The sequence below is a fragment of the Podarcis filfolensis genome, assembly GCF_964270895.1.
Source record: "Podarcis filfolensis genome assembly, chromosome: 3".
NCBI lineage: Eukaryota > Metazoa > Chordata > Lepidosauria > Squamata > Lacertidae > Podarcis > Podarcis filfolensis.
Window position 1 is genome coordinate 663,464 of NC_139606.1, and position 27,087 is coordinate 690,550.

A 27,087-nucleotide genomic window follows, 5' to 3' on the forward strand; every position below is an offset into this window, starting at 1 on the left:
AGGATCTGGTTGCAGATAGAACCAGCAGCAGTTTCTACAACTATAGTAGCTCTTTTTCCAGCTACCCCAGTTGTGAGAACTGGTCCAAGCAGCACCTGTGATTTACCATTTCACTCAAGTAAGAGTGATCCATGTCACTGACATATATTTTTTTAGAAATAGGACTTGCCATATAGAAACCATTCTGTGTTTTTTCCCCCCATTCCAACTGCAGATGGAATTCTGGAGTGCCAACCTGGGCAGCCTGGTGATCCAGGCCCTCCTGGGCCTCGTGGCCAGCATGGCTTCTTGGGAGAAAGGGGAGAAAAAGGTACCAACACTGACCTTGGATGTACATAGATATAGAACCTTCCAGGTAAAAGAAGTAGAGCTTGTTCTAGACAACCAGTTCCATGAACCTGCTATTCCAGGGGCTTACTCATACCCGCATGGCATGGGCACATTCAGACAGCTCAGGGGACAGCAAAGAAAGACATAGTAGAGCAGTATCGGCAGATAATCCCACAAGGTCCATTCTGCACGTCACTCCCAACACTGCAGCAATCCTTCAAGCAGGACATTACACACCAACAACACCTGCACATTTGCCAAACACAAAGGCACCAAGGAATGTATAGTGATAGCCTAATCACTGGCAGGGTGCAGTGGGTGTGGTCCGCCCCGGGTGTCATCTCTGAGGGGGGGTGACATCACTGCCGCCCCCCTGGGATGCCACGGGCAGAACCCCCCTGGGACCCTCGCCCTGCCCCTGCGGGCAGCTAGCCCCGCCCTCGGGTGCACAGCATGTGTGCCGCTCCAGGTGCCAGAGCAGCTAGCTCCGCCTCTGAGCCTAATGACTCTAGCCTGCCCAGCACATCAACAAAATATAACTTAGCAAAATGCAATTGAGCTGCCTAGTTGCCCGTTTCTCATCTTGAGTTGGAGTCACTTTGCCCCCTCTTTTTCCTGGGAGGAGGTAGCCGCTGCTGATTGTGTGCAGTGACAGGCGACTCCTAGGAAGGAGTCGCCCTATCTTCTCCAATGCCAGAATCACTATTTTCCTTTCTTCAAAGTGAATCAAGGCACTGCACCTTTAACAGCTGGTGATAGGCAACAAGCAACAAGTGAAGCTTTCTCCATCCCTGCATTTCTGTGGAGAGTGTCATTTTAAAAAATGCCAGAGGCTCTTGGTTCTCAAATGAAGTCAGGGAATATGTGACTCAGCAGCCCCCAACTAGCTTGACCAATACAGGAGATGAACCCCTGGAGGAATGTGACACAGAAAGGCAGGACTGTCAGGAGGCATGCTGTGCCTCTAGAGCTACAAAGTTGATGACATTCCCTCATCTTGGACACCAATTCTCCAATTCTCAGCCAGAGGAGCAAGAACAGCAGTGGCAGACCTCAGAACACACTGATGTGGCCGTGGAAGGTACAGTGTACAGAACAATTTGTACCGTTCCCCAGAAAGGGAAGAGATGTGCAGAGGTGACAGTTGACTCCCTGTGAAGGGAGACAGAGGCATGACTCGTGATTTTAGTTTTCTCTACACAAATGAAGAGTATGGGAAGCATGCAGGAAGAACTTGAGCTCTTAATACAGGATGGCAAGTATGACCTAATAGGCAACATGACTGGAATGTAGAACTCGAGGGGTATAACCTGTTCAAAAGGAATAGACCAAACAGGGTGAGGTAGAGTAGCATTATATATCTTATATTATATAGCATTATATAGCCAGTGTGGTGTAGTGGTTAAGAGCAGTGGACTCGTAATCTGGTGAACCGGGTTCGATTCCCTGCTCCTCCACATGCAGCTGCTGGGTGACCTTGGGCTAGTCACACTTCCCTGAAGTCTCTCAGCCTCACTCACCTCACAGAGTGTTTGTTATGGGGGAGGAAGGGAAAGGGGATTGTTAGCCGCTTTGAGACTCCTTACAGTAGTGATAAAGCAGGATATCAAATCCAAACTCCTACTCCTCCTCCTCCTCTTCTTCTTCTTCTTCTTCTTCTTCTTCTTCTTCTTCTTCTTCTATGTAAGGGATGTGTACCCATCCATGACCTGGAGCAGGGAAGGCAGACGGAGAGTATAGGGGTAAAAATTGTAGGAGAGGGGGAAAACCAGTGACCTTCCTATGGATGTCTGCTATAGACCACCAAGCCAGACTGAAAACTTGGATGATGCCTTCCTATAGCAGATTACTAAACATTCAAAAAGGAGAGATATAGTAGTCATGGGAGACTTCAACTTCCCTAATATCTGTTGGAATTCAAACACCGGCAAGAATGTAAGGACCAACAAATTCCTCCATTGCATCAATGGCAATTCCATTTCTCAAAAGGTGGAAGAAGCAACAAGAGGGTCAGCCCTCTTGGACCTGGTCCTCATCAACAGGGAGGAACAGGTCAATGAAGTGGAAGTATTAGGAACCTTGGGAAGAAGTGATCATGTGCATTGGGGTTTCATTATACAGAGGGAAGAGTAAACTGAGTGTAGTCACACATACACTCTGGACTTTAAGAAGGCCAATTTTAAAAAGCTTAAGGAACTACTGGATGAAGTTCCATGGTCAGAAATGCTCAAAAGGAGTCCAAGATGGATGGTAGTTTCTCAAAGGTAAAATGTTGAAGACCAAATGGAGACAATTCCAACAACAAAAAAGTGGGAGGCATCTAATGAGACCATTGTAGCTTACAGATGAGCTGAGATTTAAGAAGAGCATGTATAAGAAATGGAAGAAAGGAGAACTCACAAAGGAAGAGTATATACATGGGTAGCCAACAGTTGCAGGGAGAAGGTCAGGCGGGCCAAAGCTCAGAACGAGCTCAGGCTTGCAAGGGAGATTAAAAATAGTGAAGGTTTATTTGGCTTTGAAGAAGAAGAAGCAAGTAGTAGGTCCCTTGCTTGGAGAAGATGGAGAAATGCTAATGGATTAAGGTAACGGACCCTTGGGTGGTTAAATCCAGTCAAAATTGACTATGGGGACGGCACTCATCTCTGCTTTCAGGCTGATGGAGCTGGCATTTGTCCACAGACAGCTTTCCAAGTCATGTTGCCAGCATGACTAAACCACTTCTGGTGCAACAGGACACCGTGACGGAAGGAAGAGCACACAGGACTGCTGTTTGCCTTCCCACCATAGCACTACCTATTTATCTACTTGCACTGGTATGCTTTTGAACAGCTAGGTTGGGAGGAGATAGGACAGAGCAATGGGAACTCACCCCGTCATGCGGATTCAAACTGCCCACCTTACGATCTGCAATCCCAAGAGGCTCGGTGGTTTAGACCACAGCGCCACCTGCACCCCAATGCTACTGGGTAAGAGAAGGCAGAACTGCTTGACACCTGCATTGCTTCTGTCTTCACCAAAAAGAAAAGCAATGTCCAACCTGGTGATGACAGAATAAAGGTGGGAACTGCAGCCAAAGATAGGAACAGAGGTGATAAGAAAACACCTGGCTACTTTAAATGAATATAAATCTCCAGGGACTGATGAACTTCACCCAAGGGTACTAAAGGAGCTTGTGGATGTAATCTCAGAGCCTCTTTGAGAATTATTGGAGAACAGGTGAGGTCCTGTGGACTGGAAGCAGACAAATGTACCCATTTTCAAAAACGGGGGGAAAGAAGATCCAGGTAACTACTGACCAGTCAGCTTGACATCGATACCAGGAAAGGTCCTAGAACAGATAATTAAACAGTCCGTGAGCACTTAGAAAAGGATACTGTGATTGCTAACACCCAGCATGAGTTTCTCAAAAACTAGTCATGCCAGATGAATCTGTCTTCTTTTTTCTAATGGAATTACAAGCTTGGTGGATCAGGGAAATGCTGTGGATGTAGTATATTCTTATTTCTGTAGGGCTTTTGACAAATACCTCCATAATATTATTGCAAAGAAATTAGTAAAATGTGTATTGATCAAGGTAACTGTTAGGTGGATTTGTAGCTGGTTAACTGACCAAACCCAGAGTGTTCACTAATGGTTCCTCATTATTCTAAAGAAGAAAAACGACAAGTGGGGTGCTGCAAGGTTCTGTCCTGGGCCCGTTGTTGTTCAATATATTTATAAATGACTTGGATGAAGAAATAGAGGGGATACACATACAATTTGCAGATGACACCAAACAGAGAGGGGTGGCTCATGCCACAGAAGACAGAAATAGGGATTCAAAATTATCTTAATATATTTGAAAACTGAGCCCAAACTAACAAAATGAATTTCAGTAGGGACAAATGTAAGGTTCTGCACTTAGGCAAGAAGAACCAGGTGCACAAATATATGATGGGGAACATCTTGCTTGCTAGTAGTAAATATGAGAAGGATTTAGGGACCACAATATTGTTGTTGTTGTTGTTATTTTATTGTGTATATAACATAAAATACATACAATACAAACATTACATATTACAAATAATCTGGCAAATTACAAATATAGAGAAAAGAAAGAAAAGAAAAGAAGAAATAGAAAGTGATTTTGTTTAAAATGAAAAAGAACCTTCCAACTATACCCGTTGCACTATTTTGCAATTAGGTTTTCTTTACACAGTTTCTAATGTTATTTTTCTCCTTCTTGATTCTAGTTTTCTCCACCATTACGTTACAAGACTCATTCAATATATGCCAGGAAGCTTTTGTTTTCACAGTAACCTTTGAGATATTCTTTAATTACTATCCACAATCTTAACGTGATTCAACAGTGTGATACAGTCAAGTAAAAGCTGAGAAAATATGTAAAAATGTCATATTTCTTGAGTGAGAACATTAGGGTTATTTTCTATGGGAATTACTATTTGGTTTGTAAAGGTCTTAAGCATAACTCTCTGATAAATATCTCTGTATTTTTAATATAGGGGTAAAAGGTGATGGCTGTTTTACCTGTGATGTACCCAGCCTAGCTGGTGAGCCAGGCCCCCAGGGGTTTCCAGGAGAACCAGGTAAAGTACAAAATAAGCACTGTGGTAGACTCCTCCAGGATTTGTGCTAGATTCCTCCAGGATTTGCATTGCCTTCCTCTTATTCCATCAATCACATTGCTTCATATACAAAATGGTGCGGGCAGCAAGCTTCAAAGATGTTGATATCTACAATGGCTAATGAAAAAATTGCTTCATTATTCTGGATGGCAGACACATGTGGGGAGAATAGTTAGGGCCACACAAGACCACCCTTTCTCTGTTTCTGGAGGAAATCCTTGCTCTTTCCTGTCTGATCTGGAAGCAGCACCTCAACAGAGCCATCAAAAGTTCAGCAAAGTACAATCCGGCTCTTCCTTCTTCAGATGAGAAGATATTTCCTGAAGGATTGAGAATGCCCTCCTCACTCTATTATGAGCAGGAGTTTACAGGAAGAAGTTCGCATTTTCTTCTCACCCATCCATCTTGCACATGCCCATTTTAATGTTGCCATTTTAATGTGTTATGGCTATTTGGAAGATATGTTACACAAGTGCCACATCTCCACAATATCCACACCATTTTGTGATCTTTTATTTTTGTTTTGTAAAGTTTCAGCATTCTCTACAGCAGTTCTGAAATTCTTGTGTGAGCTTTTCTCTGAAAGTGACTTATCATCAATGTGGGTGACATTATAGGAACTGATTTCCTTTTTTTGTATTCTCTGTCTGGATAGAAGATACTGCTGTGCATGCACTCCATCCTGGATTGCTCAAGTGTAATACTAAAATAAAAATCTGTTTTTGAAAATCATCTCAAATAATCCTAAATTTACATTATTAGATCTTAATAATCCAGAGGTTTTCAACCTTTTTGAGTCCGTAGCTCCCTTGACCAACTACATTCTTTCTGCTGTACCCTTGTGAGGCTCAGGAGCCCAGTTATGGGAAACCCAGCCAGATGGGCAGGGTATAAACAATAAATTATTATTATAGTTATGCCACCCTTTGCCTGCAGAGCTGGCAGCCTCTCACCCTTTTTCGAACACCCTCCCTTGTGGAGTGTTCCCTCAGCCTCCTCCCCCCTATCCTTGGGAGTCCGCTAGGCAGCCGCAGCTGCCGCCCCTGGTCTCTGAGCTGCCCCACCCCACCCCAAAGAGATGTGCCTCCTCACACTGCCCCACAGGGGGCTGGGAAGCACCCCCTGACCAGCCCCAGAAGCACCATTCGCCTGCGGAGCTTGTAGCCAGGGCTGCTGCAACAAACAGCTGTGCAGGCTGTTGGGAGGCAGAGAAGCAAGAGGGCATCAGAGGAGGGAGGGAAGGAAGGAAGGAAAGAGGGACAGAGGGCAGGGTTGCCCGCAGCACCCCTGACCATCATCCAAGGCACCCTAGGATGCCACAGCACACGGGTTGAAAACCACTGTAATAAACAGTGCTTTGAGCAGTATACTTTTATTGTTTCTGGAAATATTTTATATATTTAAATGAATTTTCTTAGAATATCAAATTATAGAAGAGCAAATGGCATGAAAAATATTTCTTAGCAGAACCCCTCATACTTGTAAGTTACATTTATCTTTTCCTATTCTTTACAAGGTGTTGCAGGACCAAAGGGTGCTAAAGGTGACAGGGGCCTTTCTGGATTTGAGGGTCTTCCAGGAATGACAGTAAGTAAATGATCCAAATATTTCACAGCCATTTCTTCAGCAGCATATAAGATAATGGCTTTATAACAGTAATTGGTTTCAAGGTACATCATCTCAGCAAATGAACTAAGGAAATGTATTTTATTATTTGATATATAATTCCTATTCTCTTATCCCCATGGAACTGTCATTGGGTAAACAGCAAAGGATACAGTATCTGCCCCAGGAGATCTGGAGTCTCCCATCTTCCATTTCTCCAGAATGGCTTGTCCTCAGGCGGAACACTCTTTGAAGGCAGGCATACTCCCTCTCTAGGCTGTTATCCAAAATCTCATAGTCCTTTTCCCCCCATAAAAAATTATTGAAACTTTTTCATGATACAGAGCAATTAAAAACAAACTAATTTAAATGAAAACTAAAAGGAGAAAAGAATCACCACATAATTATCTCTGTCAATGAGCTGTTGACAGAAATTGTCTAGTGCACCATCTTCCTCCTGGAAGTCAACTCATCTCACCCTTTCCTGAAGTGCATCCTCAGAGGGACAACTCTGCTTTCATCTCTGGTTCAGCATTAATTTCTGTCCTCCCTGTCAGCAATAGAGATACACCACCCTGTCAGCAATAGAGAGACTTCCATTTGAACCACAAATTGATTCTGCTTCACATTATATTCTTCAAATGCTATCACTGGTGGCTATCACCATAGTACACTGCATCTCAGAGCTAAACACCGTATTGGTGCACCACAACTATTGCACCTTTCATTGCAACCAGGTAGTCTGGGGCATCAACCTATCCTTCACATATATAAAGAGTCTTTCTTGGCTTAGAGCATATTCAGTTTTGCTGTTTTGTTTTTTTGTTTAGTTTTGTGTTGTTTTGAAAAGAGAGATACAGTGCCCCTGTCTTTTAAGCTGCATGGTTTTGTTCAGTTTACTTTCTTTGGTAGGTGAGCTTCTTGTGTGCAGGAAGATTCAAATTATATATGAGTGTGTGGATGCACTGTTAAATAAGCAATCCTTCACATGTATTCTGAGTTGAAAGTTACAGAAGGATTATATAACCTTTCCAAACATTTCAGTAAGCTCTTGGTTCCAGTTTTGAGTAAACATTCACAAACCTTTTATTGATAGTAATCAGCTAAATAGTTTGAGGATCTATACAACTTTGTAACATGCAGAAAACAGCATTCTTAGAGAAACCAACGACTGGAACTGAGGGAAGTCAGGGTGGGATGGGGGGTGGGTTTTGTGTGGGAGGGGGAGGGAGGAAAAATGGGGGGAACAAGGATGATATGTCTTTGGATAATATGTCTTGTTATAATTTTGAATAATTTTTTTTTTTTAAAAAAGTAAGCTCTTGGTTCCATTAGACCTGTCTGGCTATAAGGAGTGGCAAGTTCTGATTCTCATGGTTCTCTGGTAATTTAGAGGTCTGTATTATTTCATAGCAACACACACAGAAAAACTGAATATGAGCAATCTTGGCAATTCATTATTTGTCACCTGAATATCTAGCTCTAAAACCTGAGGTTGTTTAGTTTTTTTCTGATTTATTAAAATATATTTTATTATTTATTTAATGATGCTATAATGTTATTTCAGGGACCTCCAGGTGTACCTGGACTGGCAGGAAGCCCAGGAGCAAAAGGGGAACCTGGAGATGTTTTTTTTGACTCTGATTTAAAAGGTGATAAAGGAGATCCAGGATCCCCTGGACCTCCAGGTGTTCCTGGAAGAGAAGGAAGACCAGGGCGGGATGGCCTGCCAGGTGCCCCAGGTCTTAAAGGTGCATCGGTAGGTGTATGTCTATGTTTGCCCATTGTACTGTCTACTATATTAACTGTAGGGTATTACTGTCACAAGATGTCAGCACGTTCACCCTATCTTTCTTATACACATCTGATAGCAACACTCCACGTTACAGTTCTCATTCACTGGAACGCTCTTGCAGATAAATCCCATTACAATATTTCTGCATGCAGTGCTGAATACCTGCAATAATACCTGCTTGGAAGTAGACTAGGTAGCTCTCAACATTTTTGGTGCACTTACTGTGTTTAAACATCACTGTTAACCTGAGTTTAATTTTCCCCCATGTTGATATTTTCAAGAATGGGTCTGACACTTTGTTCTTCTTATTTTATTACTATATTTATCTGTTGTGCAATGGCCCTGATGTCACACTTTCACCCAGTCTGTGACAGCCAAACCTTTGTCACTCACTACCACAAAAGATGTAGGTTTGGTGACTTTATGGCAAAGTGCATAACCGGTTGGTTATGCCACTACACTACACCTGTTGTCAAAGGGCTAACAGGAAGAGCAGGTCAGAGAGGAAGATGCAAGGCTAACTTGCAGTTAGTTTCTGTATTAAGGAAAGGAAAAAATACAAGGAGGCTCATAAACGCAAACTCCCCTAATTAAGAAGTTGCTTGAACTGGCATGCAGCCCCTCTTTCGCTCTCAAGCCTTCTTAGTTAGGGCTCCTCCCCTGTAATCTTCCTCTACAGTGAGCTCCAGGAGCCTCTATGCCTGTCTGGCTCGTTGCTCGGCAACATGTAACATCCTAGGGGTAAGTGGGGCCGGAGAGCCATCAGCAGAGGAGCTGTCAGGATGGATCTGGGGGAGAGATGCAGAACCTGGCTCCCCTCTGTTGTCTCTGTTGCAACCTGCATCCAAACTGGAAACCTCATCATTCTGCCCTGTTCTGGGCCATTTGCCTGCTTCTGCCTCTTAATGATCCCTCAAGCTTCCTGCTTCTAGTACCTCCCAACTTGTTCCCTCCTCTGGGGGTCTCTTGAGTGGGAAGCTTCCACCACTCTTCCTCATCCAAGCAGTAAATGTGGCTGTACATCGGGGGTAGCCAGCATGGGGCTCCATAGATATGGTTGAACTTCCCATCAGCCCAGCCAGCATGACAGTGGCAGTGATGATGAATGTTGTAGTCCAACAACATCTGGAGGGCACAGTGTTGGCTATATATCCTACATATGATCCCTTTTAAATGAAGAATAGCTACAAATATTCTAAATATACCCACATCTGTAGACTGGTGATGGCTGAGCTCCCAACCTACACTTTGGATTATGTCGAAAACAAGCTGTTACTTTCTTCCTAAAAAGTCAGTGGATATCTTTGCTTGTTTCCAAGGCAATCTAAATCCAGCCCACCCTTTCAACCTCACTCTTTTCCAAGCATAACAAAATGGGTCTCAGCAACATCCCTACTGGAAACCTAACTTTTGCTTTTGTCTTATAATGAGGGGCAACTGTATTCTGAGCAGCAAGTAATTGTAAATGATCCCGTTTCAGGAACAGAATTTATGCACATTGGAAAACATTTATTCATAATCCAGTGTGGCCGGAGCTTGTTTATTGTAATGGTTAATCCAGCTACTTTAGTTAAACTAATGCAATATCATAAAATAAATGTTACTCTTTGATGTATAAGGTGAAGAGGTTATTGTTTTCTTGTTTTCTTAAAACCAGGGAACAATTGGGTTAAAAGGAGAACGTGGCCTCCCAGGAATAAGTGGTTTTCCAGGACCCCGTGGAGAGAGAGGTTTTCCTGGTTCCCCAGGGGTCGGGCCCTCTGGGCCACCTGGTGATAAAGGGGACAAAGGTCTTTCAGGGATTCCCGGCACACCAGGATTTCCAGGTAACACTACTGATGGTAGTCATACAAATAGCTACTATTTACCCAGATGACAATTTCAGCAATACTAAAACTGCACAAAATATTTTTTTAAAAACCAGTCACAGAAATAGCAGCAGAACTGGTGTGAAACTTCATGCAATGTGATGTTCATGAGTTTTTGAAAAAAGACTCTAAAGGACAACATTGTAATGTTAGAATCAATAAGCTAGTGAGAAATAAAGCTAAGATTCAGTGCTTTTCAAATTCTGTGACTTACATTAAGATCTAAAAAGTGCTACCTTTTGATTTTCACATTTGAGAGTAAGAGTGTCTAATAGTTTCCTGTACAACTATGATTTATTTTATACCCACTCTTCATCCTTGCTTCTCGGGACAGATTGCAACAATGAAAACACAATGTTAAAAACAGTTTAAAGCCACTTACAATCAGAAAAACAAGGTGAATCCTTAAAATATACATTTCAGGTGTCAGATGTAAAGAGCATTGGCAGAAAGCTGTATAATGGAGATGACAGATGTATCTCTGTGGGGAGAGAGCTGCACAGCTTAGAGTCTGCCACAGAGAATGCCTTCTCCTAAGCAACCAGCCCTCAAGCTTCTGAGGGTGGAAGAGCTAAGAAGAGGGTTTCTCTGCTTTCCTTGCCACTTGAGGGTTGCTGTAGCGAAGGGGGTGGTCTTCCAAGTGTTTGGGGCCTAAGTCATTTAGGGCTTTAAACCCCAACATGAACATTTTGAATTGGGCCTGGAAAGAAACTCCAATTCCAATTCCAATTAAACTTTTTATTGTGCTAGGCATAGGCCATGGCATCATTCAGAAGAAGAACAAAAAGAAAAAACAAGAAATAAAGAACAACAATAACCATAAAAATCATCGGACACAGACATACAATAAAACCACGGTCACAGCTACTAAAATTATTTGTTGCATTAAATAGAATAGAATAGAATAGCAGAATATTCTCAGGTATGATGTGCCAAATTAAATTTCCGAATCCCCTTTGCAGTTGACTGCTATTTTGTCTAGTTCCTTCTTCCTGATCTTCTTAGTTGCCAGCACATAAAGTAACAAAGTTGTCAGTGTCGCTCAGAAGCCATTTCCCCCTTTCCCCCCTATTCAAATGCTTTCCATTCGTAAACAGGGGTTTTATAAATCGGTCTCTTGGGTCTATATACCGTATTTTTCGCTCTATAGGACGCACCGGACCATAGGAGGGGGAGAGCAGGGGGAAATTTTTTTTTCTTGTTCTCCCCCTCTAAAACAAGGTGCGTTAAAGGTGCATTCACCCAAAGCCTACGGAACGCAGCAGGAGTTCCCGCTGTGCTCTGGAGGCTTCAGGCAGCTACCTTGGAAGCCTGGAGAGCGAGAGGGGTCAGTGCACACTGACCCCTCTCGCTCTCCAGGCTTCAGTGAAGGCAACCCGAAGCCCCTGGAGCATGGCAGGAGTTCCCGCTGGACTCCGAAGGCTTCAGGTTCCTTTCAACCTGCTCTTTGGGGCTGGCGGGGGGAAGCACTGCTTTCCTCCCCCCCACCAGCCCCAAAGAGCAGGTCGGGGAACAGCGCAAAGGCTGCGTGCAGCCTTGCCGCTGCCCCCCGAGCTTGTGGAGCTGTTGGTGGGGGGAAGCACTGCTTTCCCCCACCGCCAGCTTCAAAGATCCCTGAAGCCTTTGGAGCGCAGCGCGAGGTCCTGCTACGCTCCAAAGCCTTCAGGGATAGCTTTGCGCAGCCATCCCCAAGCTAGAAGAGCAAGACGGAGCGCTCCGTCTCGCTGTTCTGGCTTGGGAACAGCCTTTCTAGCCTCTGCAGGGCAGCCATCCCCAAGCTAGAACAGCGAGACACAGCGAGATGCAGCGCTCCGCAGCGCTCCGTCTCCCTGTTCTGGCTTTCGGCTTAGCCGCGCAGCCTGCATTCGCTCTATAGGACGCACACACATTTCCCCTTAATTTTTGGAGGGGAAAAAGTGTGTCCTATAGAGCGAAAAATACGGTATAACAGGCACTGCAATAAATAATGGCATGCAGGGTTGTCCACACAGACAGAGTCTCTCTTTGTAATGTACTTTGCTGTACTGTCCATCCAACACTGCCGAGGGCATCAATTGGAATCGTAGTTCTGTAAAAGCAATTCTTAGTACAGTAAGTGGGAGCTTTGTCAGGTATCTGGCTTGGGCATGCTCTGTTTTGATAAGTGGGAACCATGGTGAGCTCTTGGTAGAAGCAATCATGGTTAGATCCCTTTCTGCATCAGACCTAAAGAGACAATCTCTTAAGTGCCTCTTATCCATCTTCATGGTCACCTGAAGATCTTGTAATTGATATTGGGACAAGAGACGTTGGATGCCAGCCTTCCAGCATTTGGTCTGTTCCTGTTCTATGTAAGACATAGCAGGAAATCTCTTTCCGAAAGAGATTGAAGTCTTTTCACATAATTTAGGCACAGGCAATCAATTCTAGCCTGTATTGTTGTCACGTCAGCTTCAGCACAAAGAGAGCAGCTGGGATCCCGTTGGGGAGCGAGAGCACTTTCCTGAGGAATTTGTTCTGCACTATTTCTAAGGCTTTGTTAGCCTTTGGGTCCATGCCCCATATTGCTATTCCATAGAGCATCTGGGAAACCACTTCGCTGGCAATGATTTTCAACACAGGTTCTAGTAACTGGCACTCACCATTAATGCCCCACAAGATTTCTGCTCTTTGAGTTTTGTAGCCTCAATGTGCCCCTTCCATGACAGCGTCTCAGTGAAGAGAACTCCCAGATATCTGAAGGAGCATGTTTGCTTCAGATTCTGCTGATCCATTTTCCATTTGAATCTGGGACTACGCTTCCCAAAGACCATAATTTTGGTCTTGGGGTAATTCACGACGAGGTCTTCCCACTTGCAATACATGCTAAACGCTGTAAGCAGATTGTTAAGACCTAATCAGGAGAGTGATAGGAGCACCACATCATCGACATACAGCAGACAATATATTTCCCTATTGCTAATTGATGGGGCGGGGGATTGCGCCAGTGCTAGGTGTGGCACCATATCATTTATGTAAAAGTTGAAGGGTGTGGGAGCCAATATACAGCCTTGTTTCACGCCTTTTGATGTCTTGAATGCTTCCAACAGACCTCCCTTTAAACCCACTCTGACTCGTGTTTTGGTGCCGCAATACAATTCATGAATTAATAATAATAGTTGTAAGTCTATATTGGCATTTGAGAGTTTCTCCCACAGTCTCTTACGGTTGATTGAGTCAAAAGCAGCAGATAGGTCAATGAAGGCAGCGAACAGATTATGTTTGTTTTGATTGGTGTATTTGTTGATAATAGGAGAGTGTAAAACGCTGGTCAGTGGTACTATATCCAGCTTTGAACCCTGCTTGTTCCTCATATAGGGTGTTATTTTCACTAAGCTAGACTGTTAGTTTGGTGGAAAGAAACTGAAAACCAGTGAAGCTGTTTGGGCTATGTGAGATCTAAACGGCACCTCAGGTAGTAACCTGACTGGTGGATTTTGAACCAATTGAAGTTTTCAAATTGTCTTCAAGGGCAGTCATTTCTATCCAAAAAGGACCATATATAGTGAACCATCCACTGTGATCACCTGAACCTCCAGCACTGATGATGTACCCAGGAGCACCTCCAAGCTGTGGACCTGCTTCTTCCAGGGAAGGGCCATCCTGTCTTGAAGAGGCTGTCTCCCCACCCCCTAGAGATGAGAACTTGGGACACACAGAACCCATCATCTCCTCCAAGCACCAGTCTGACACCTCAGTCACTTCTCCCTGTTTAGGTGGAAGAAAGAATTAAGAGCTGGGTCTGGGTGTCATCTGCATATTGATGGCACTTCACTTCAGATCTCCTGGTGAATATTTTCAGTGGCTTTGTATATATGTTAAATAGCATGTGGAACAACCTGGAACCCTGTGGGACACTACAAGACAACTCCCATGGTGATGAATTGTAGCCTTCTATGACTACTTTCAATGCCTGGCATCTGCAGGGAGGGCTGAAATAAAACCCTGCCTAAAATCCTGGGGAGCCTCTGCCAGTCAGTGTAGACTATCCTGAGCTAGATGGACCAATAGTCTGACTCAGTATAAGGTAGCATCCTATGGAGTCCTTCAGAAAGCACAAAACAGTGTACAAGGTACCAGTATATGAACAGGCAAGGAGAAGTGAGGTCCTGCATTCTCAAAAAAGAGTTGTTGAAAGGGGGAAAGAAAATGAATCAGAGATATATGAAATGGAAATGGAGGATACCTAGAGGCTTCAGACCAAATCAATGAAAAGCTGGAAGGACTGGATGATCACAGAGTCATAGAACTGTAGACTTGGAAGGGACCACAAGGGTCATCTAATACAACTCCCTGTAATGCAGGGATCTTGCCCAATGTGGGGCTCAAACCAAAAATCCTGAGATTAAGAGGCTCATGTTCTGCCAACTGGACTACTTAAAAATTGGCATGGAATAGCTTAATTGAAGAAAACAGATGCTGAAATGGAAATGCCTTCCATACAAGGATTTGGAGGAGGAGAAGATAAAATCACAAATGATGAAATGGATAATTATCTGGATATTACATTGATGGAGTTGAGATAATAATAATAAAAAAGCTTTGGGAAAACTTCAGTTTTTCAGTTCTAGCAGAAAGAATTTATCTTGCATACGATTTGGAGCAAATTCAGAGAATGCTGCTACTAAATTTATGGGGAAAAAGATTGGAAAAAATGAAAATGGAAGGTCCTAGAAGAGGAGATCAGGATATTATCATAAATACAACAGGAAATGGAAAAACAAGAATAAATGGAATTTGAACATACAAAACTGGGTGTGAACTAAAGGATGTACAATAATAATAAATATGGAATATTAGCCCAATATGTGACCACAGTGGAAAGATTTTTAAATGGACATGGATGGGAGAATTTATTTACTCAATATGGAGTAATGGTGGTGGGAATTAATGGAGATAAAGTTAAAAGAAAACATGTGATTGACATTTACCAATTGGACTTTGCTTCGGAAATAGAAATGAATGATTCTGAGACACCTTGACTTTAAAAAAAATACAGTGGTACCTCTGGTTAAGAACTTAATTCGTTCTGGAGGTCCGTTCTTAACCTGAAACTGTTCTTAACCTGAGGTAGTACTTTAGCTAATGGGGCCTCCCGCTGCTGCCGCACAATTTCTGTTCTCATCCTGAAGTAAAGTTCTTAACCCGAGGTACTACTTCCAGGTTAGCGGAATCTGTAACCTGAGGCACCACTATATTGTTTAACAGAAAGTGGAGAAGATGGATGTAAGCATGGACTGAATGTTTTAAACAATCCTTTTTCATGTACCTGGCAGATGGAAAATTGGAAATTATTTCTTTGTACCTTTCTCTAATGTTTCTTTTTCTTCTGTCTTTTTATCTCTTTTATTTTTCTTTCTTTCTTTTTCTTTGTCTCTCTTCTTTGTTTTCAATCTTTTCCCTTCTTCCTTTGGAGTCCTATGTCTGGTGCCTTTATTAAAGTCCAGAAATTGTATACTCATGGGGGTGGGAGGTGGTTGATGGAGGACCCTGGGTGAGAGACAGGAAAATGTTGGTCTCCCAGGTGAGAGGCTGGGAGAAGAAAGGAAAGAGCCCAGGTGAGAGCTGGGAGGAGCTAGCTACTATCTTCTGTGGGGATAAGAATTACTTTTAGAGAAGACTCCGTATTTTTTTATCCTTATTTGTACTTTTTTAGTTACTATTTTATTGTATTATGAAAAAGTTAAATAAAAATCTCATACAAAAAAAAAAGACTTGGGGAAAAATAAAAATAGGTTACTCTTACTTGAATTCTGCTTTTTTAAATGATGTTATTCTTGCTTTCAGATTGAGACTGTTGCTTCAGAGAAGTAGCTATATTATTTCTCCAGTTCTTACCCCTTTGCACAGCTAATAGGCTCTTTACACTTTTATTCTCATTTGCAAGTCAACTCACTAGTTCCTAGAGGACTTCCCTTGACGTATGCCATGTAGACCAGAGTCTCTCAGTTCTGCTTTAGCCAGACCGGGCTCCAGCTGCCCTCTGACCTGGCCAGTGAAGGCTGTTCCTTGTTTCGGTCAGAAGTGAGCTATTATTTATCTCTTCACACAGTTAAAACTTCCCCTCCCAGCAATGTATATAACTAAATTTAAATTTTAAAAATTATTTTTTCTCCCAGAATGTAACCATTTCTTCATAGCAGCTGGCACAAGCCAGACAAGGTGGTCTCTCCCATTGGAGAAGAATTTGAGCAAGTGATCTTGTGTCTTCCAGAGGGAGGGACCACCCCCAGGTTAAGGAAAGCCTTGGTAGCACCTCAGAGAACAAAAATGCACAGGTAAAAAAAGTCCATTTCCCATAACTTCTATTCATGTGTAGCTATGATAATATTTTCAGCTTTATATACAGTTATACCTCTGGTTGCGAACGTGATCCGTGCGGGAGGCATGTTCGCAACCCGCAGCGTTCGCAGCCTGAAGTGCTGTGTCTGCTCACGCGTGTGATGCGATTTGGTGCATCTGCGCATGTGCGTGATGTGATTTTGTGCTTCTGTGCATGCGCACAGAAAGTAAAGAAAGTAAAGAAAGCACCAAAACCCGCAAGTAACCCATTCCGGTACTTCCGGGTTCAACATGGTCCGCGACCCGAAAATGCGCAACCTGCAGCATTTGTAACCCAAGGTATGCCTGTATAGGGAAGCAACTTAAAACATTAGTTGCTGGTGCTCTTGGGGGGAAAGAACCAATGTAAAACGCCAGAAAGCTTATTTGGAAAAAGAATCAAAATGACTATATGCTAGTAATAGTGTAACAGTATACCAGTATGGTAAAATGTTATTCTTCGCTGGGTGCGGAAGGATCCTATGCGTGTTTGTTCAGAAACAAGTCTTGCTGTATTTAGTGGGGCTTACTTCCTAGTACGTATGTTTAGGATTTCAACCTGAGTTACTCTTCTCTTCTTCCTCTTTCATCCATTAAATGTAGGAGAGTATATTATTGAGATAATGTTACTTATTATGAAAAGCAATTGAGTGATAACATAGCAAATTAACAAGCATGTATCTTTTTAATGCATTACAAGGACCCAAAGGTGAAGCTGGACGCGTCATTTCTCTGCCTGGTTCTCCAGGAGCAGATGGTATTCCTGGCCCCCCTGGAATTCAGGGCATCCAAGGTAGTTTATCTCATATTAATGTGGAGAATTGTTCTGTAGCTCTCCCATTCCACCCAAATTCTCTTGTTTGTGTTAGAACCAGTGCTTTTTTTCTGAAAATGTGTTTAGGGGTACTCTCATTTTGACTCAAGAAAATCACAATTTTATAGTTCAGATTGGGGGAAAATAAATACAGTAAATGGACAAAAGTGCAAAGATTCACAAAATGTTCAGGGGTATGCGTACCCCTGCGTACCCCCTCCCCAAAAAAGCACTGGTTAGAACTAAACATGAGTCATTTTGTTTTTAACTGCACAGGTGACAAAGGAGATCCAGGGATCCCAGGAAGGCCTGGCCTGCCTGGTGAAAAAGGCCAGACAGGTCCACCAGGAATAGGGTTTCCTGGCTCGCCAGGGCTCCCAGGTATGTTGTGCTTTATTTTGTGGTTGTAAGAGAAGGCGTAATCTGATAGGCAGCCTATAAATAATAAAATAAAAATTAAATACTGTAATACGTTATTTGTAGTAAAACATCGTTGATCGTTTAACAACTGGAGAGCACCAAGTGTTCTACCTCTGCTTCTTGAGAGTGGTGTAGATCTAGGAAATCCTGCTATGTAGGGAAAGGTATAAGACTAAAACTGTGATTCCGGAACAAATAACAGAATAAATGATGTGAGGAGGGAACTGTAGCCGAAAAAGAGGTGGTAAAGGAACACTTAGGTAGTTTAAAAGAAATCAAGTCTCCGTGGCCTGATGAACTGCATCTAAAGGTACTAAAAGAACTTGCAGATTTAATCTCAGGGCCTCTGTCTATAATCTTTGAGAATTCTTGGAGAACAAGGTGAGGCCTCTGCAGATCAGTGGTGGGCAAATGATGTCCCCATATTCAAAAAGAGGAAAACAGAAAACCCAAGTGATTACCGACTGGCGACCTTATTGATACCAGGAAAGGTCCTAGAAAAGGATTACTGTGATTACAAAGACCCAGCATGGGTTTCTCAAAAACAAGTCATGCCAGATGAATCTCATTCCCCTGCCCCCCTCTTTTTATGAATGATGATCAAGAGTCTGGAAACCAAGCCTTATGAGGAGCTTGAGGGAGTTTAGCCTGGAATAGAGGAGACTGAGAGGAAATATGATAGCCATATTCAAACATCTGTAGGACTGTCACATGCAAGAAGGAGCAAGCTTATTTTCTCCTGCTCCAGGACACAAACCAATGGATTCAAGTCATAAGAAATGAGATCCCAACTAAACATTAGGAAGAACTTTCTGATGGTAAGAGCTGTCAGACAGTGTAACAGACTCCCTCAGAAGGTGGTGGATTTGCAAGAGTGGATGGCTCCTCCAACTGGAGGCTTTAGGCAGGGTTCCCTGAAAGTATTGCCGCCTCTTCCAGGGGGAAGAGTCATCCTGCTCTCCAGATCTTCCCTGCCTCTGATTGTATAGGTTGGGTCCCCTATTCTCTGCAGAACCTAATACTTTTTCACTTTTTAGAGTGGATTCTGGTTGTTTTGTTTGCTTCAAATCCTCTGCCTGTAGTTGTTGTCTCTGTTGTCCTGTGTAATAATAATAAGTAGAGGAGGTAAAAGCAGAATCATAGAATCATAGAATCATAGAGTTGGAAGAGACCACAAGGGCCATCGAGTCCAACCCCCTGCCAAGCAGGAAACACCATCAGAGCACTCCTGACATATGGTTTGTCAAGCCTCTGCTTAAAGACCTCCAAAGAAGGAGACTCCACCACACTCCTTGGCAGCAAATTCCACTGTCGAACAGCTCTTACTGTCAGGAAGTTCTTCCTAATGTTTAGGTGGAATCTTCTTTCTTGTAGTTTGGATCCATTGCTCCATGTCCGCTTCTCTGGAGCAGCAGAAAACAACCCTTCTCCCTCCTCTATGTGGCATCCTTTTATATATTTGAACATGGCTATCATATCACCCCTTAACCTCCTCTTCTCCAGGCTAAACATGCCCAGCTCCCTTAGCCGTTCCTCATAAGGCATCGTTTCCAGGCCTTTGACCATTTTGGTTGCCCTCCTCTGGACACGTTCCAGTTTGTCAGTGTCCTTCTTGAACTGTGGTGCCCAGAACTGGACACAGTACTCCAGGTGAGGTCTGACCAGAGCAGAATACAGTGGCACTATTACTTCCCTTTTTAGCTGCCGCGTCACACTGTTGGCTCATGTCAAGTTTGTGGTCAACCAAGACTCCTAGATCCTTTTCACATGTACTGCTCTCAAGCCAGGTGTCACCCATCTTGTATTTGTGCCTCTCATTTTTTTTGCCCAAGTGCAATACTTTACATTTCTCCCTGTTAAAATTCATCTTGTTTGTTTTGGCCCAGTTCTCTAATCTGTCAAGGTCGTTTTGAAGTGTGATCCTGTCCTCTGGGGTGTTAGCCACCCCTCCCAGTTTGGTGTCATCTGCAAATTTGATCAGGATGCCCTTGAGTCCATCATCCAAGTCGTTGATAAAGATGTTGAATAAGACCGGGCCCAAGACAGAGCCCTGTGGCACCCCACTAGTCACTCTTCTCCAGGATGAAGAGGCACCATTGATGAGCACCCTTTGGGTTCGGAGGAGATCCCTTCCCTGTTTCCCATTGTTGAAAAGAAAAGAGAAAAGTTTCTTACTGTTTGTCCCTGTTTTTTCTCCTTTTTCATATTTACATCTTATATTTGGCCCCTTTTTGCCAGCACGAGGATTTTTTAAGCTGCATTGCAGCTGGGACTGACAGGATTGTGTTGCAGCAAAGCTTGCTGCTCAGTCTCCCTGTCAGAAGTGTTTGTTTCACTGATTGTTTCCCCCTTTGTATGAAAGCCAACAGTCTTTGTTGAACAGGAGAAAGAAGTGGCTCAGGTCACAGTCTCTGCATAGGATTGAAGGAAAGAGATCCGTCTTGCCAGCAAAGCTCATTTCTTCTCCTAGTCAGTTCAGTGATCTTAGCTAACGTGTCTACCACTGTTGCAGACACCCAGTGAAGCAACAGGCTTACTGAGGGAGAGTGATGCAATGGTTGTTGTTCCTTTGACAGGAAAGGCCATTTTCCACGTTTTTTAGTGGGAGAGACATCAGTGATAAGCTATATAAAGATATATAAGGAAGGCACCTTTGTGGAAGAGCATTCCACAAACGGGGAGCCACTGCAGAAAAGGCCCGTTCTTGTGTTGCCACACTCTGGCCCTCGCGTGGCGGAGGCACACAAAAAGAGGCTTCAGATGATGAACACTGAGTCCAGATCAATTTGAGCCATTTCAGGCTTTATAGGTCAAAACCAGCACTTTGATTGGGCCCAGAAGCTAATTGGCAGCCAGTACAGTTGGGCCAGGATTGGTATAAAATGCTCAAACTGTCTTGCCATGGTGAGCAACCTGGCCGCCGAGTTCTGCTCCAGCTGAAGTTTCTGAACTATCGTTAGTGGCAGCCCCACATATAACACATTGCAGTAATGCAGCCTAAAGGTTATCAAAGCCTAGACAACAGAAGTTAGGATATCCCTGTTCAGATAGGGGTGCAGCTGGGCCACCAGCCGAACATGCCAACGCCACCTGAGCCTCAAGTGACAGCAAAGGATCCAGGAGGACCTCCAAGCTTCAGAGGGAGCGTAACCCCCTCAAGAGCAGGCCACCTTCCAGCAATCTGGTCTGGGGAAGCACCCACCAACAGTACCTCTGTCTTATCTGGATTGAACTTCACTTTGTTGGCTGTCATCCAGTCCATTACCGAGGCAAGACATCAGTCCATTATTGTGATGTATGAATGTAGCCAAAGAGTGTGGGTTAGCCTTGGTCGCACCCTCCACTAGTATGCAGCCGTGGCAGATTGCTCTTCTAGGCGGCGGGGGGGGGGGGGGAGGTTCCCCATCCCTGTCTTTAAAAAGGAGCATGTTGATGTAGAAGCAGTAGGTACTCCGCCCAAACCAAGCACCCTCTCTATTTTATTATTTATTTAATAGAATTTATACACTGCTTGATTATAAAAAAACAACTTGAAGTGGTTTACAAAAGATAAAACAGTAAAAGCAATAAATATTTACAACCCTACTTTAAAAAATACAAGTTAAAATACTAAAACAGATTAAAATTACTGCTTTCAAATCCAGTCATTCCCTGTATTTTTAAAAATTGGGTTTCTAACATAACTGTGTATTGAGCCGTATTATCATGTCTTTGATTTTGTAGGTTTTCCTGGTCAGTCAGGCCCACCAGGTGTAACTGGAGAAAAGGGAGAACCCGGTTCTCCAGGGTTACCAGGTGCACAAGGGTCACACGGACAAAAGGTATTTATTAAGAGCTTCATCTAACTTCTACCAATTATAGCTGCAGGTACTAGCAGTCATGGAGGTTCAGACGTTGGCCATCCTCTGTAGAGACTCCAGGAAGGCATTGCTAATGCATGGCTTGACATTCTCCCCTGGATTATTCAGGCATACTTTGTGTTTCTCCAGACAGTGGGGGTGTCATCTGACACCAGCTCTATCTCATTCGGGCAGAGTTGGAGCTCTTCCATTTCATGCACAATTGTATTTTTCCTTTTTCTTTTTTGGCAGGGACTTTGCGGCTAGAGGGCAGGAAGGAAGCTGTTTTTTTATTTGATTTCTTATCCACTCTTCACCATGAGGTCCAAGGGCGGGTTAAAACAATTTTTTAAAATACTATATTAAAATCAATTATGACAACTTTAAGTCAAGATAGCAGGGCGAGTTCACACACACATATAGTGCCAAAGGTGAGAGGACATCACCACATGTCAAAAGCTACATAAGGAAGGTGCCAGACACACGTCTCTAGGGAGGAAGTTCCACAGCTTAGGGACTCCCACTAATAATGCCATCTCCTGGGCCACCACCCCTGAACTTCCTCTAGTGTGGAACTACCAAGAGAGCACCTTCTTCTCAATTTTTTCTGTTTAATTTCTGAACCTTTCTTGCTATCTCCATTAGCCTCTTCTGCTAACATGATGCATCTTCTCCCATCCTATGTGAAATGTTTATTCCTTCCAAATCAATTCTTCATCCCCCTCACAAAACTGTATGAGAACTGGCACCTTGGTTCTGTGATATTACAAAGTTCATTATTATTCTATAACATCACAGTAGATTAACCAGTGATGTGGGAATGGCATAAAGTTTTTACTTTTTAGCTTATTAGACATATTTATCATTAGCATTTGATTTTTTTATTAATACACAAAAAAAGAAAACACCAGTTACACCATTACCAAATGAAAAACAAGTAGAAATCATAATAAAAGAACTAAAAAACACAAAACGTTAAAGTGAAAAATAATCTTTTAACTATAAGCCGGACCTCCCATCTACTTCTTAATTCAATTACACATAACTTGCTGCCAATACAAACTCATCATATTTTAGCTAATTCTTAATTTGTCTTAGGTCTCACATTGTTCTTAAGGGTACTGCTGAAATTAGTCAAGTGCAACGGAATACAAGCTACTGTAAACATTTTTCAAATATATTTTAAAGACTTCCCATTTTGATACAAATGTCTGTTTTGGTTTATTCTTTATTTTTTCAGATAAGCTGTCTAGTTCCACATATTCAGTCAGTTTTTGCATCCATTCTTGCGTAGATGGAAGTTTATCAGATTTCCAATTTGCAGCAATTAGAACTCTTGCTGCAACCATGGCATATAAAAATATATCCTTTTTTTTTTAAAAGGAGTGTCCAAACCTGTAATTCCCAGAAGATAAGCTTCTGGTTTTCTATCGAAGGAGATGTTTAACATTCTTTGCAATTCTAAGTGGATGTCTTCCCAAAACGCCTTAATTTTCTTTGCATTGCCACCACATGTGGTAAAAAGTGCCTGGTTTTTCTCCACATCTCCAGCAGTCGCTTAGGACACTCTTACACATCTTAGAAAGTTTCCAGGGCATTAAATATCATTGATATTGCATTTTTTAAAAAAATATCTCTTAGGGTATAACAAGCTGTGAACTTCCAATTATTTTTCCAAAAATTTCCCGTTGGGACATAGTTATTGCATACCCGAAGTCTTGCGACCACTTGACCATGGCCGCTGTACATTTTAGAGAGGGCTTTGCTTTTGGAATTTACTAGCTCAGATTCAAATCTTGAAATTTCTGTTGCAAAACCCTTTTGTTTATCAGATTTAAATTTCTCAAATATTTGATGGTATTGTAACCAATCAAAAATATACTCTCTTAGTTCCTCAAAGCTTTTTAGTTTTATTTGGTTGTCTTCTTTCTTTAAGAGTATTTTATATGTAGGCCAGATTTCTCCTTTTCACTGAAGAGGCTTCTGTTAGAAGTCCATGGGACTTTGTGTTCTAACAAATTTCCTGATCATATGTATTTCTATGTATTTTGGCTGTCCCATAAATTAGGTATGCGTGCCATCCCCATCGATTATCAAAACCCTCCAAGTCTAGGAGGTCCGGGTCTTGCAAAATACACCACTCCTTTAACCAAGTGGCAGGTGGCGCGAGTGGCGCTGTGGGTAAAACCTCAGCGCCTAGGACTTGCCGATCGCATGGTCTGCAGTTCGAATCCCCGCAGCGGGGTGAGCTCCTGTCGTTCGGTCCCAGCTCCTGCCCACCTAGCAGTTCGAAAGCACCCTTAAGTGCAAGTAGATAAATAGGTAGCGCTTTATAACGGGAAGGTAAACGCCGTTTCCGTGTGCTGCTCTGGTGCCGGTTCGCCAGAGCAGCTTCGTCACGCTGGCCACGTGACCCGGAAGTGTCTGCGGACAGCGCTGGCATCCGGCCTCTAGAGTGAGATGAGCGCACAACCCTAGAGTCTGTCAAGACTGGCCTGTACGGGCAGGGGTACCTTTACCTTTACCTTAACCAAGTGAAGCAGGCTGCCTCATAGTATAATTTCAGATCGGTTAGGGAAAAACCTCCTCTGTCCTTTATATCAATTAAAATTAGGTGTTTGATTCTGGGTCTTCTCCCTTCCCATAAAAACTTGGAGATCTCATTTTGTCATGTCTTGAGGCAGCCTGCTTCACCCAGTATTAGGATCGTTTGAAATAAAAATATTAATTTGGTGAGGACATTCATCTTTATAGTGGAAATCCCCAGAAATGAAAGCTTCAGCCTACTCCAGGTTTCAAGGTGTGGATTTTTTTTGTGGTTTTTTTTTTAATGTTCAACCAAGTTTTTGTATAGTTATCCTGGAATAGGTTTATATTTTGGGGGATGATCCAAATGCCCAAGTACTTTGCTTTTTGGCATATTAGCATTTGAATTAAATGTTGCTGTAAGATCCCCTAAATAATATTTATTGATTTATATTCGTATGCTGCTAATTCATAAAGAATATATATACACACACACACACACACACACACACACACACACACACCGAGGTATGTTGCACGTTGACTTTAGGCATATACATGCATTTAATTTGCAGTTTCAACTTTACATGCGTATGACTGGCTGGCACAAATGAAACACATGGAAAGCTTAAAAGCTTTTACACCAGGTTGTCCTGGTGTCAAAAGAGCTTTTAAGCTCTCCACCTTGCTTACTGACTCTGGGAGACTCTTCTGAGATGTCAGATGGCCCCTTGCTTGGGGTGGGGTAAGAACCGTTGGATGTTCCATTTGGGGGTGACAATATACCATTTTGGCTTTACATGCTATGCCTGGAACATGACCCCTGTGCAAGTTGTGAGTCGACAATAAAACAACATAAAAACAATACAAAATAGTAATTCAAAACAAGAAAGTTTTAAAAAGCTGCATAAGCTTGTCAGCATAAAAAGGTTTTAAAGAGACACCTGAAAGTCAGTAACAAGGATGCCTGCTGAATCTTTGATGGAAGAGTTTTCCACTGCATAGAAATGGCTAGACTAGATGCTCAGCTTCTAGCTGAATGCAGTCAAGCCTCTGTAAAGGGGGGACAAGTAGCAGTGCTCCACTGGATTATCTCAGTAATCGAGCCAAGATATAACTCTTGTCAGGCCATAAGGTATCGTGCACCCAAGTCATTTGGGACTTTACACAAGAAACATGGACCTGGCTCAGTAAAATATAGCCAGACGGTGTAAATGTTTAGCAGAGGTCACTGCTTAATTGTAAAAAGAGAGAGAAAACCCTCAAAGTGGTTTACAAAAATATGTTGATGGAATTTAGCCCGATCATGCAGCCTCACAGCTGCATTCTGCACTAGGTGGAGCTTCCAGAGCAGGCCCAAGGGCAGCCCCACATAAAGCACATTGCAGTAATCCATTGTCATGGATAGCCATGCCTGGACTGCAGCGGCTAGGTTATCCCAATTCAGATTCATCTATAGGTGGCATACAAAATGGGGCTGGCAAATGTAGTCCTAGGTCACTTGGGCCTCTAATGACAAAGATGGACCTCCCCACAAGTTGTGTCCCTGTTCTTTAAGAAGTGCAATCCCATCTGGAATGGGCAACTAGTCCAACTATTCCAGACCCAGGAATCACCTGCCCACAGAGCTTCCATCTTCTCAGGATTCAGACTCAGTTTGTTGTCTCTCATCCACCATTGTAAAATAGCAGTAGAGACTAAATAGTGCCCTGCATAACCCCACAGAACAAGTGCCATGGAGCCAAAGAACACTCTCCTCTTGCTACTCACTGGACTCAACCATGCAAGGAGGAACTGTGCCTCCAGTGCCCTTCCTACACACCACTTGATCCAGGACACCATGGTCTATGGTATTAAAGACAGGTTGTGTAAGAATCCTCTCCGGATTGCAGTGTTGTCCTTATTTGTTGATGGGATGCTTGCTTTCATTTTATTAATGTCTGATTATTCTAATACGTTAAGGGTGAACCTGGATTAGGTCTCCCAGGCCCTAAAGGTTTTCCTGGTCCACAAGGACGAGATGGCCTTCCTGGATCAAAAGGTGATCGAGGCTTACCTGGCATACCAGGAGAAAAAGGATTTCCAGGTGTGACTGGCCAGCCAGGATCCCATGGTAAGCTTTTTGCCATTACTAGCTAAATTGTTATGATGCAGGGTTTTCCCCCTGCGTCAATAATTCACATTAGGTGACATTTATGGCCAAACATAACCTGGGTGGCCTTATACCTCATGTATTTCCCACATTACTCTCAATCTCTCCTTGTTATTTCTCCTTTCTTCACTTCAGGGAAGTCTTTTCTCCCATTTGATTTTCAAAATACATGAATGTTAGAAGGATGTTGGAATGATGCTATGTGGTTTTAGCAGAAATGTTATAAAGGATTAGGAAAAAACTGACTGTTAATTGGTGAAAGGAGGGAAAGTAAAGTTACATTATATTAAGATATATTACAGGACAAAAATTTGAAAAGATGGAAAGGATTTGCTGAAACAGATAATCGAACTAGAATACAAAAAAGGGAGGTGTGAGGAGGTCAAGGAAATAAGCAAATGAAAGATAAGTTATGGGAAGATTCGCTGTATTTTTTTTTTTTTTTGCTTTTTTAAATGGATTTTATTTTTCTGTTTTTTCTTTCTTTTTCTCATCCTTGTTTCTTCCTTATTGTGATGTGTTGTATTGTTTTTGTTTAAAATTGTGTTTTTTACTTTTTCTTTCTGTAACCTTTAAAACTTTAATAAATATTATTTTTTTAAAAAAATGATTTTCAAAATACAACAATGGAAGCACCATGTTGGCCCTATACAATAGATTTACTCAGTTGTAGGTTCCATTAAATTAAAAGGGACTCCCAAATAAATGTTTGTAAGGTTTTAGTGTTAGTGACATTGAGGGTATATGGAGTATTGTAAATCACTTGGGATA

General features: G+C 42.6%; 1 protein-coding gene across 3 annotated transcripts in view; it reads left to right on the forward strand.

Moving 5' to 3' along the window:
- COL4A1 (collagen type IV alpha 1 chain) overlaps positions 1-27,087 on the forward strand; it is a 160,408-nt gene that overhangs the window by 70,182 nt on the left and 63,139 nt on the right. For all 3 annotated transcript variants that reach the window (XM_083606370.1, XM_083606369.1, XM_083606371.1), the window contains exons 22-30: positions 215-310; positions 4,836-4,919; positions 6,475-6,545; positions 8,131-8,322; positions 10,016-10,184; positions 17,266-17,358; positions 17,656-17,760; positions 21,523-21,620; positions 26,127-26,277. In XM_083606370.1, coding sequence (XP_083462496.1) covers positions 215-310; positions 4,836-4,919; positions 6,475-6,545; positions 8,131-8,322; positions 10,016-10,184; positions 17,266-17,358; positions 17,656-17,760; positions 21,523-21,620; positions 26,127-26,277 — 1,059 coding nt within the window. The remainder of the gene's footprint in view (positions 1-214; positions 311-4,835; positions 4,920-6,474; positions 6,546-8,130; positions 8,323-10,015; positions 10,185-17,265; positions 17,359-17,655; positions 17,761-21,522; positions 21,621-26,126; positions 26,278-27,087) is intronic.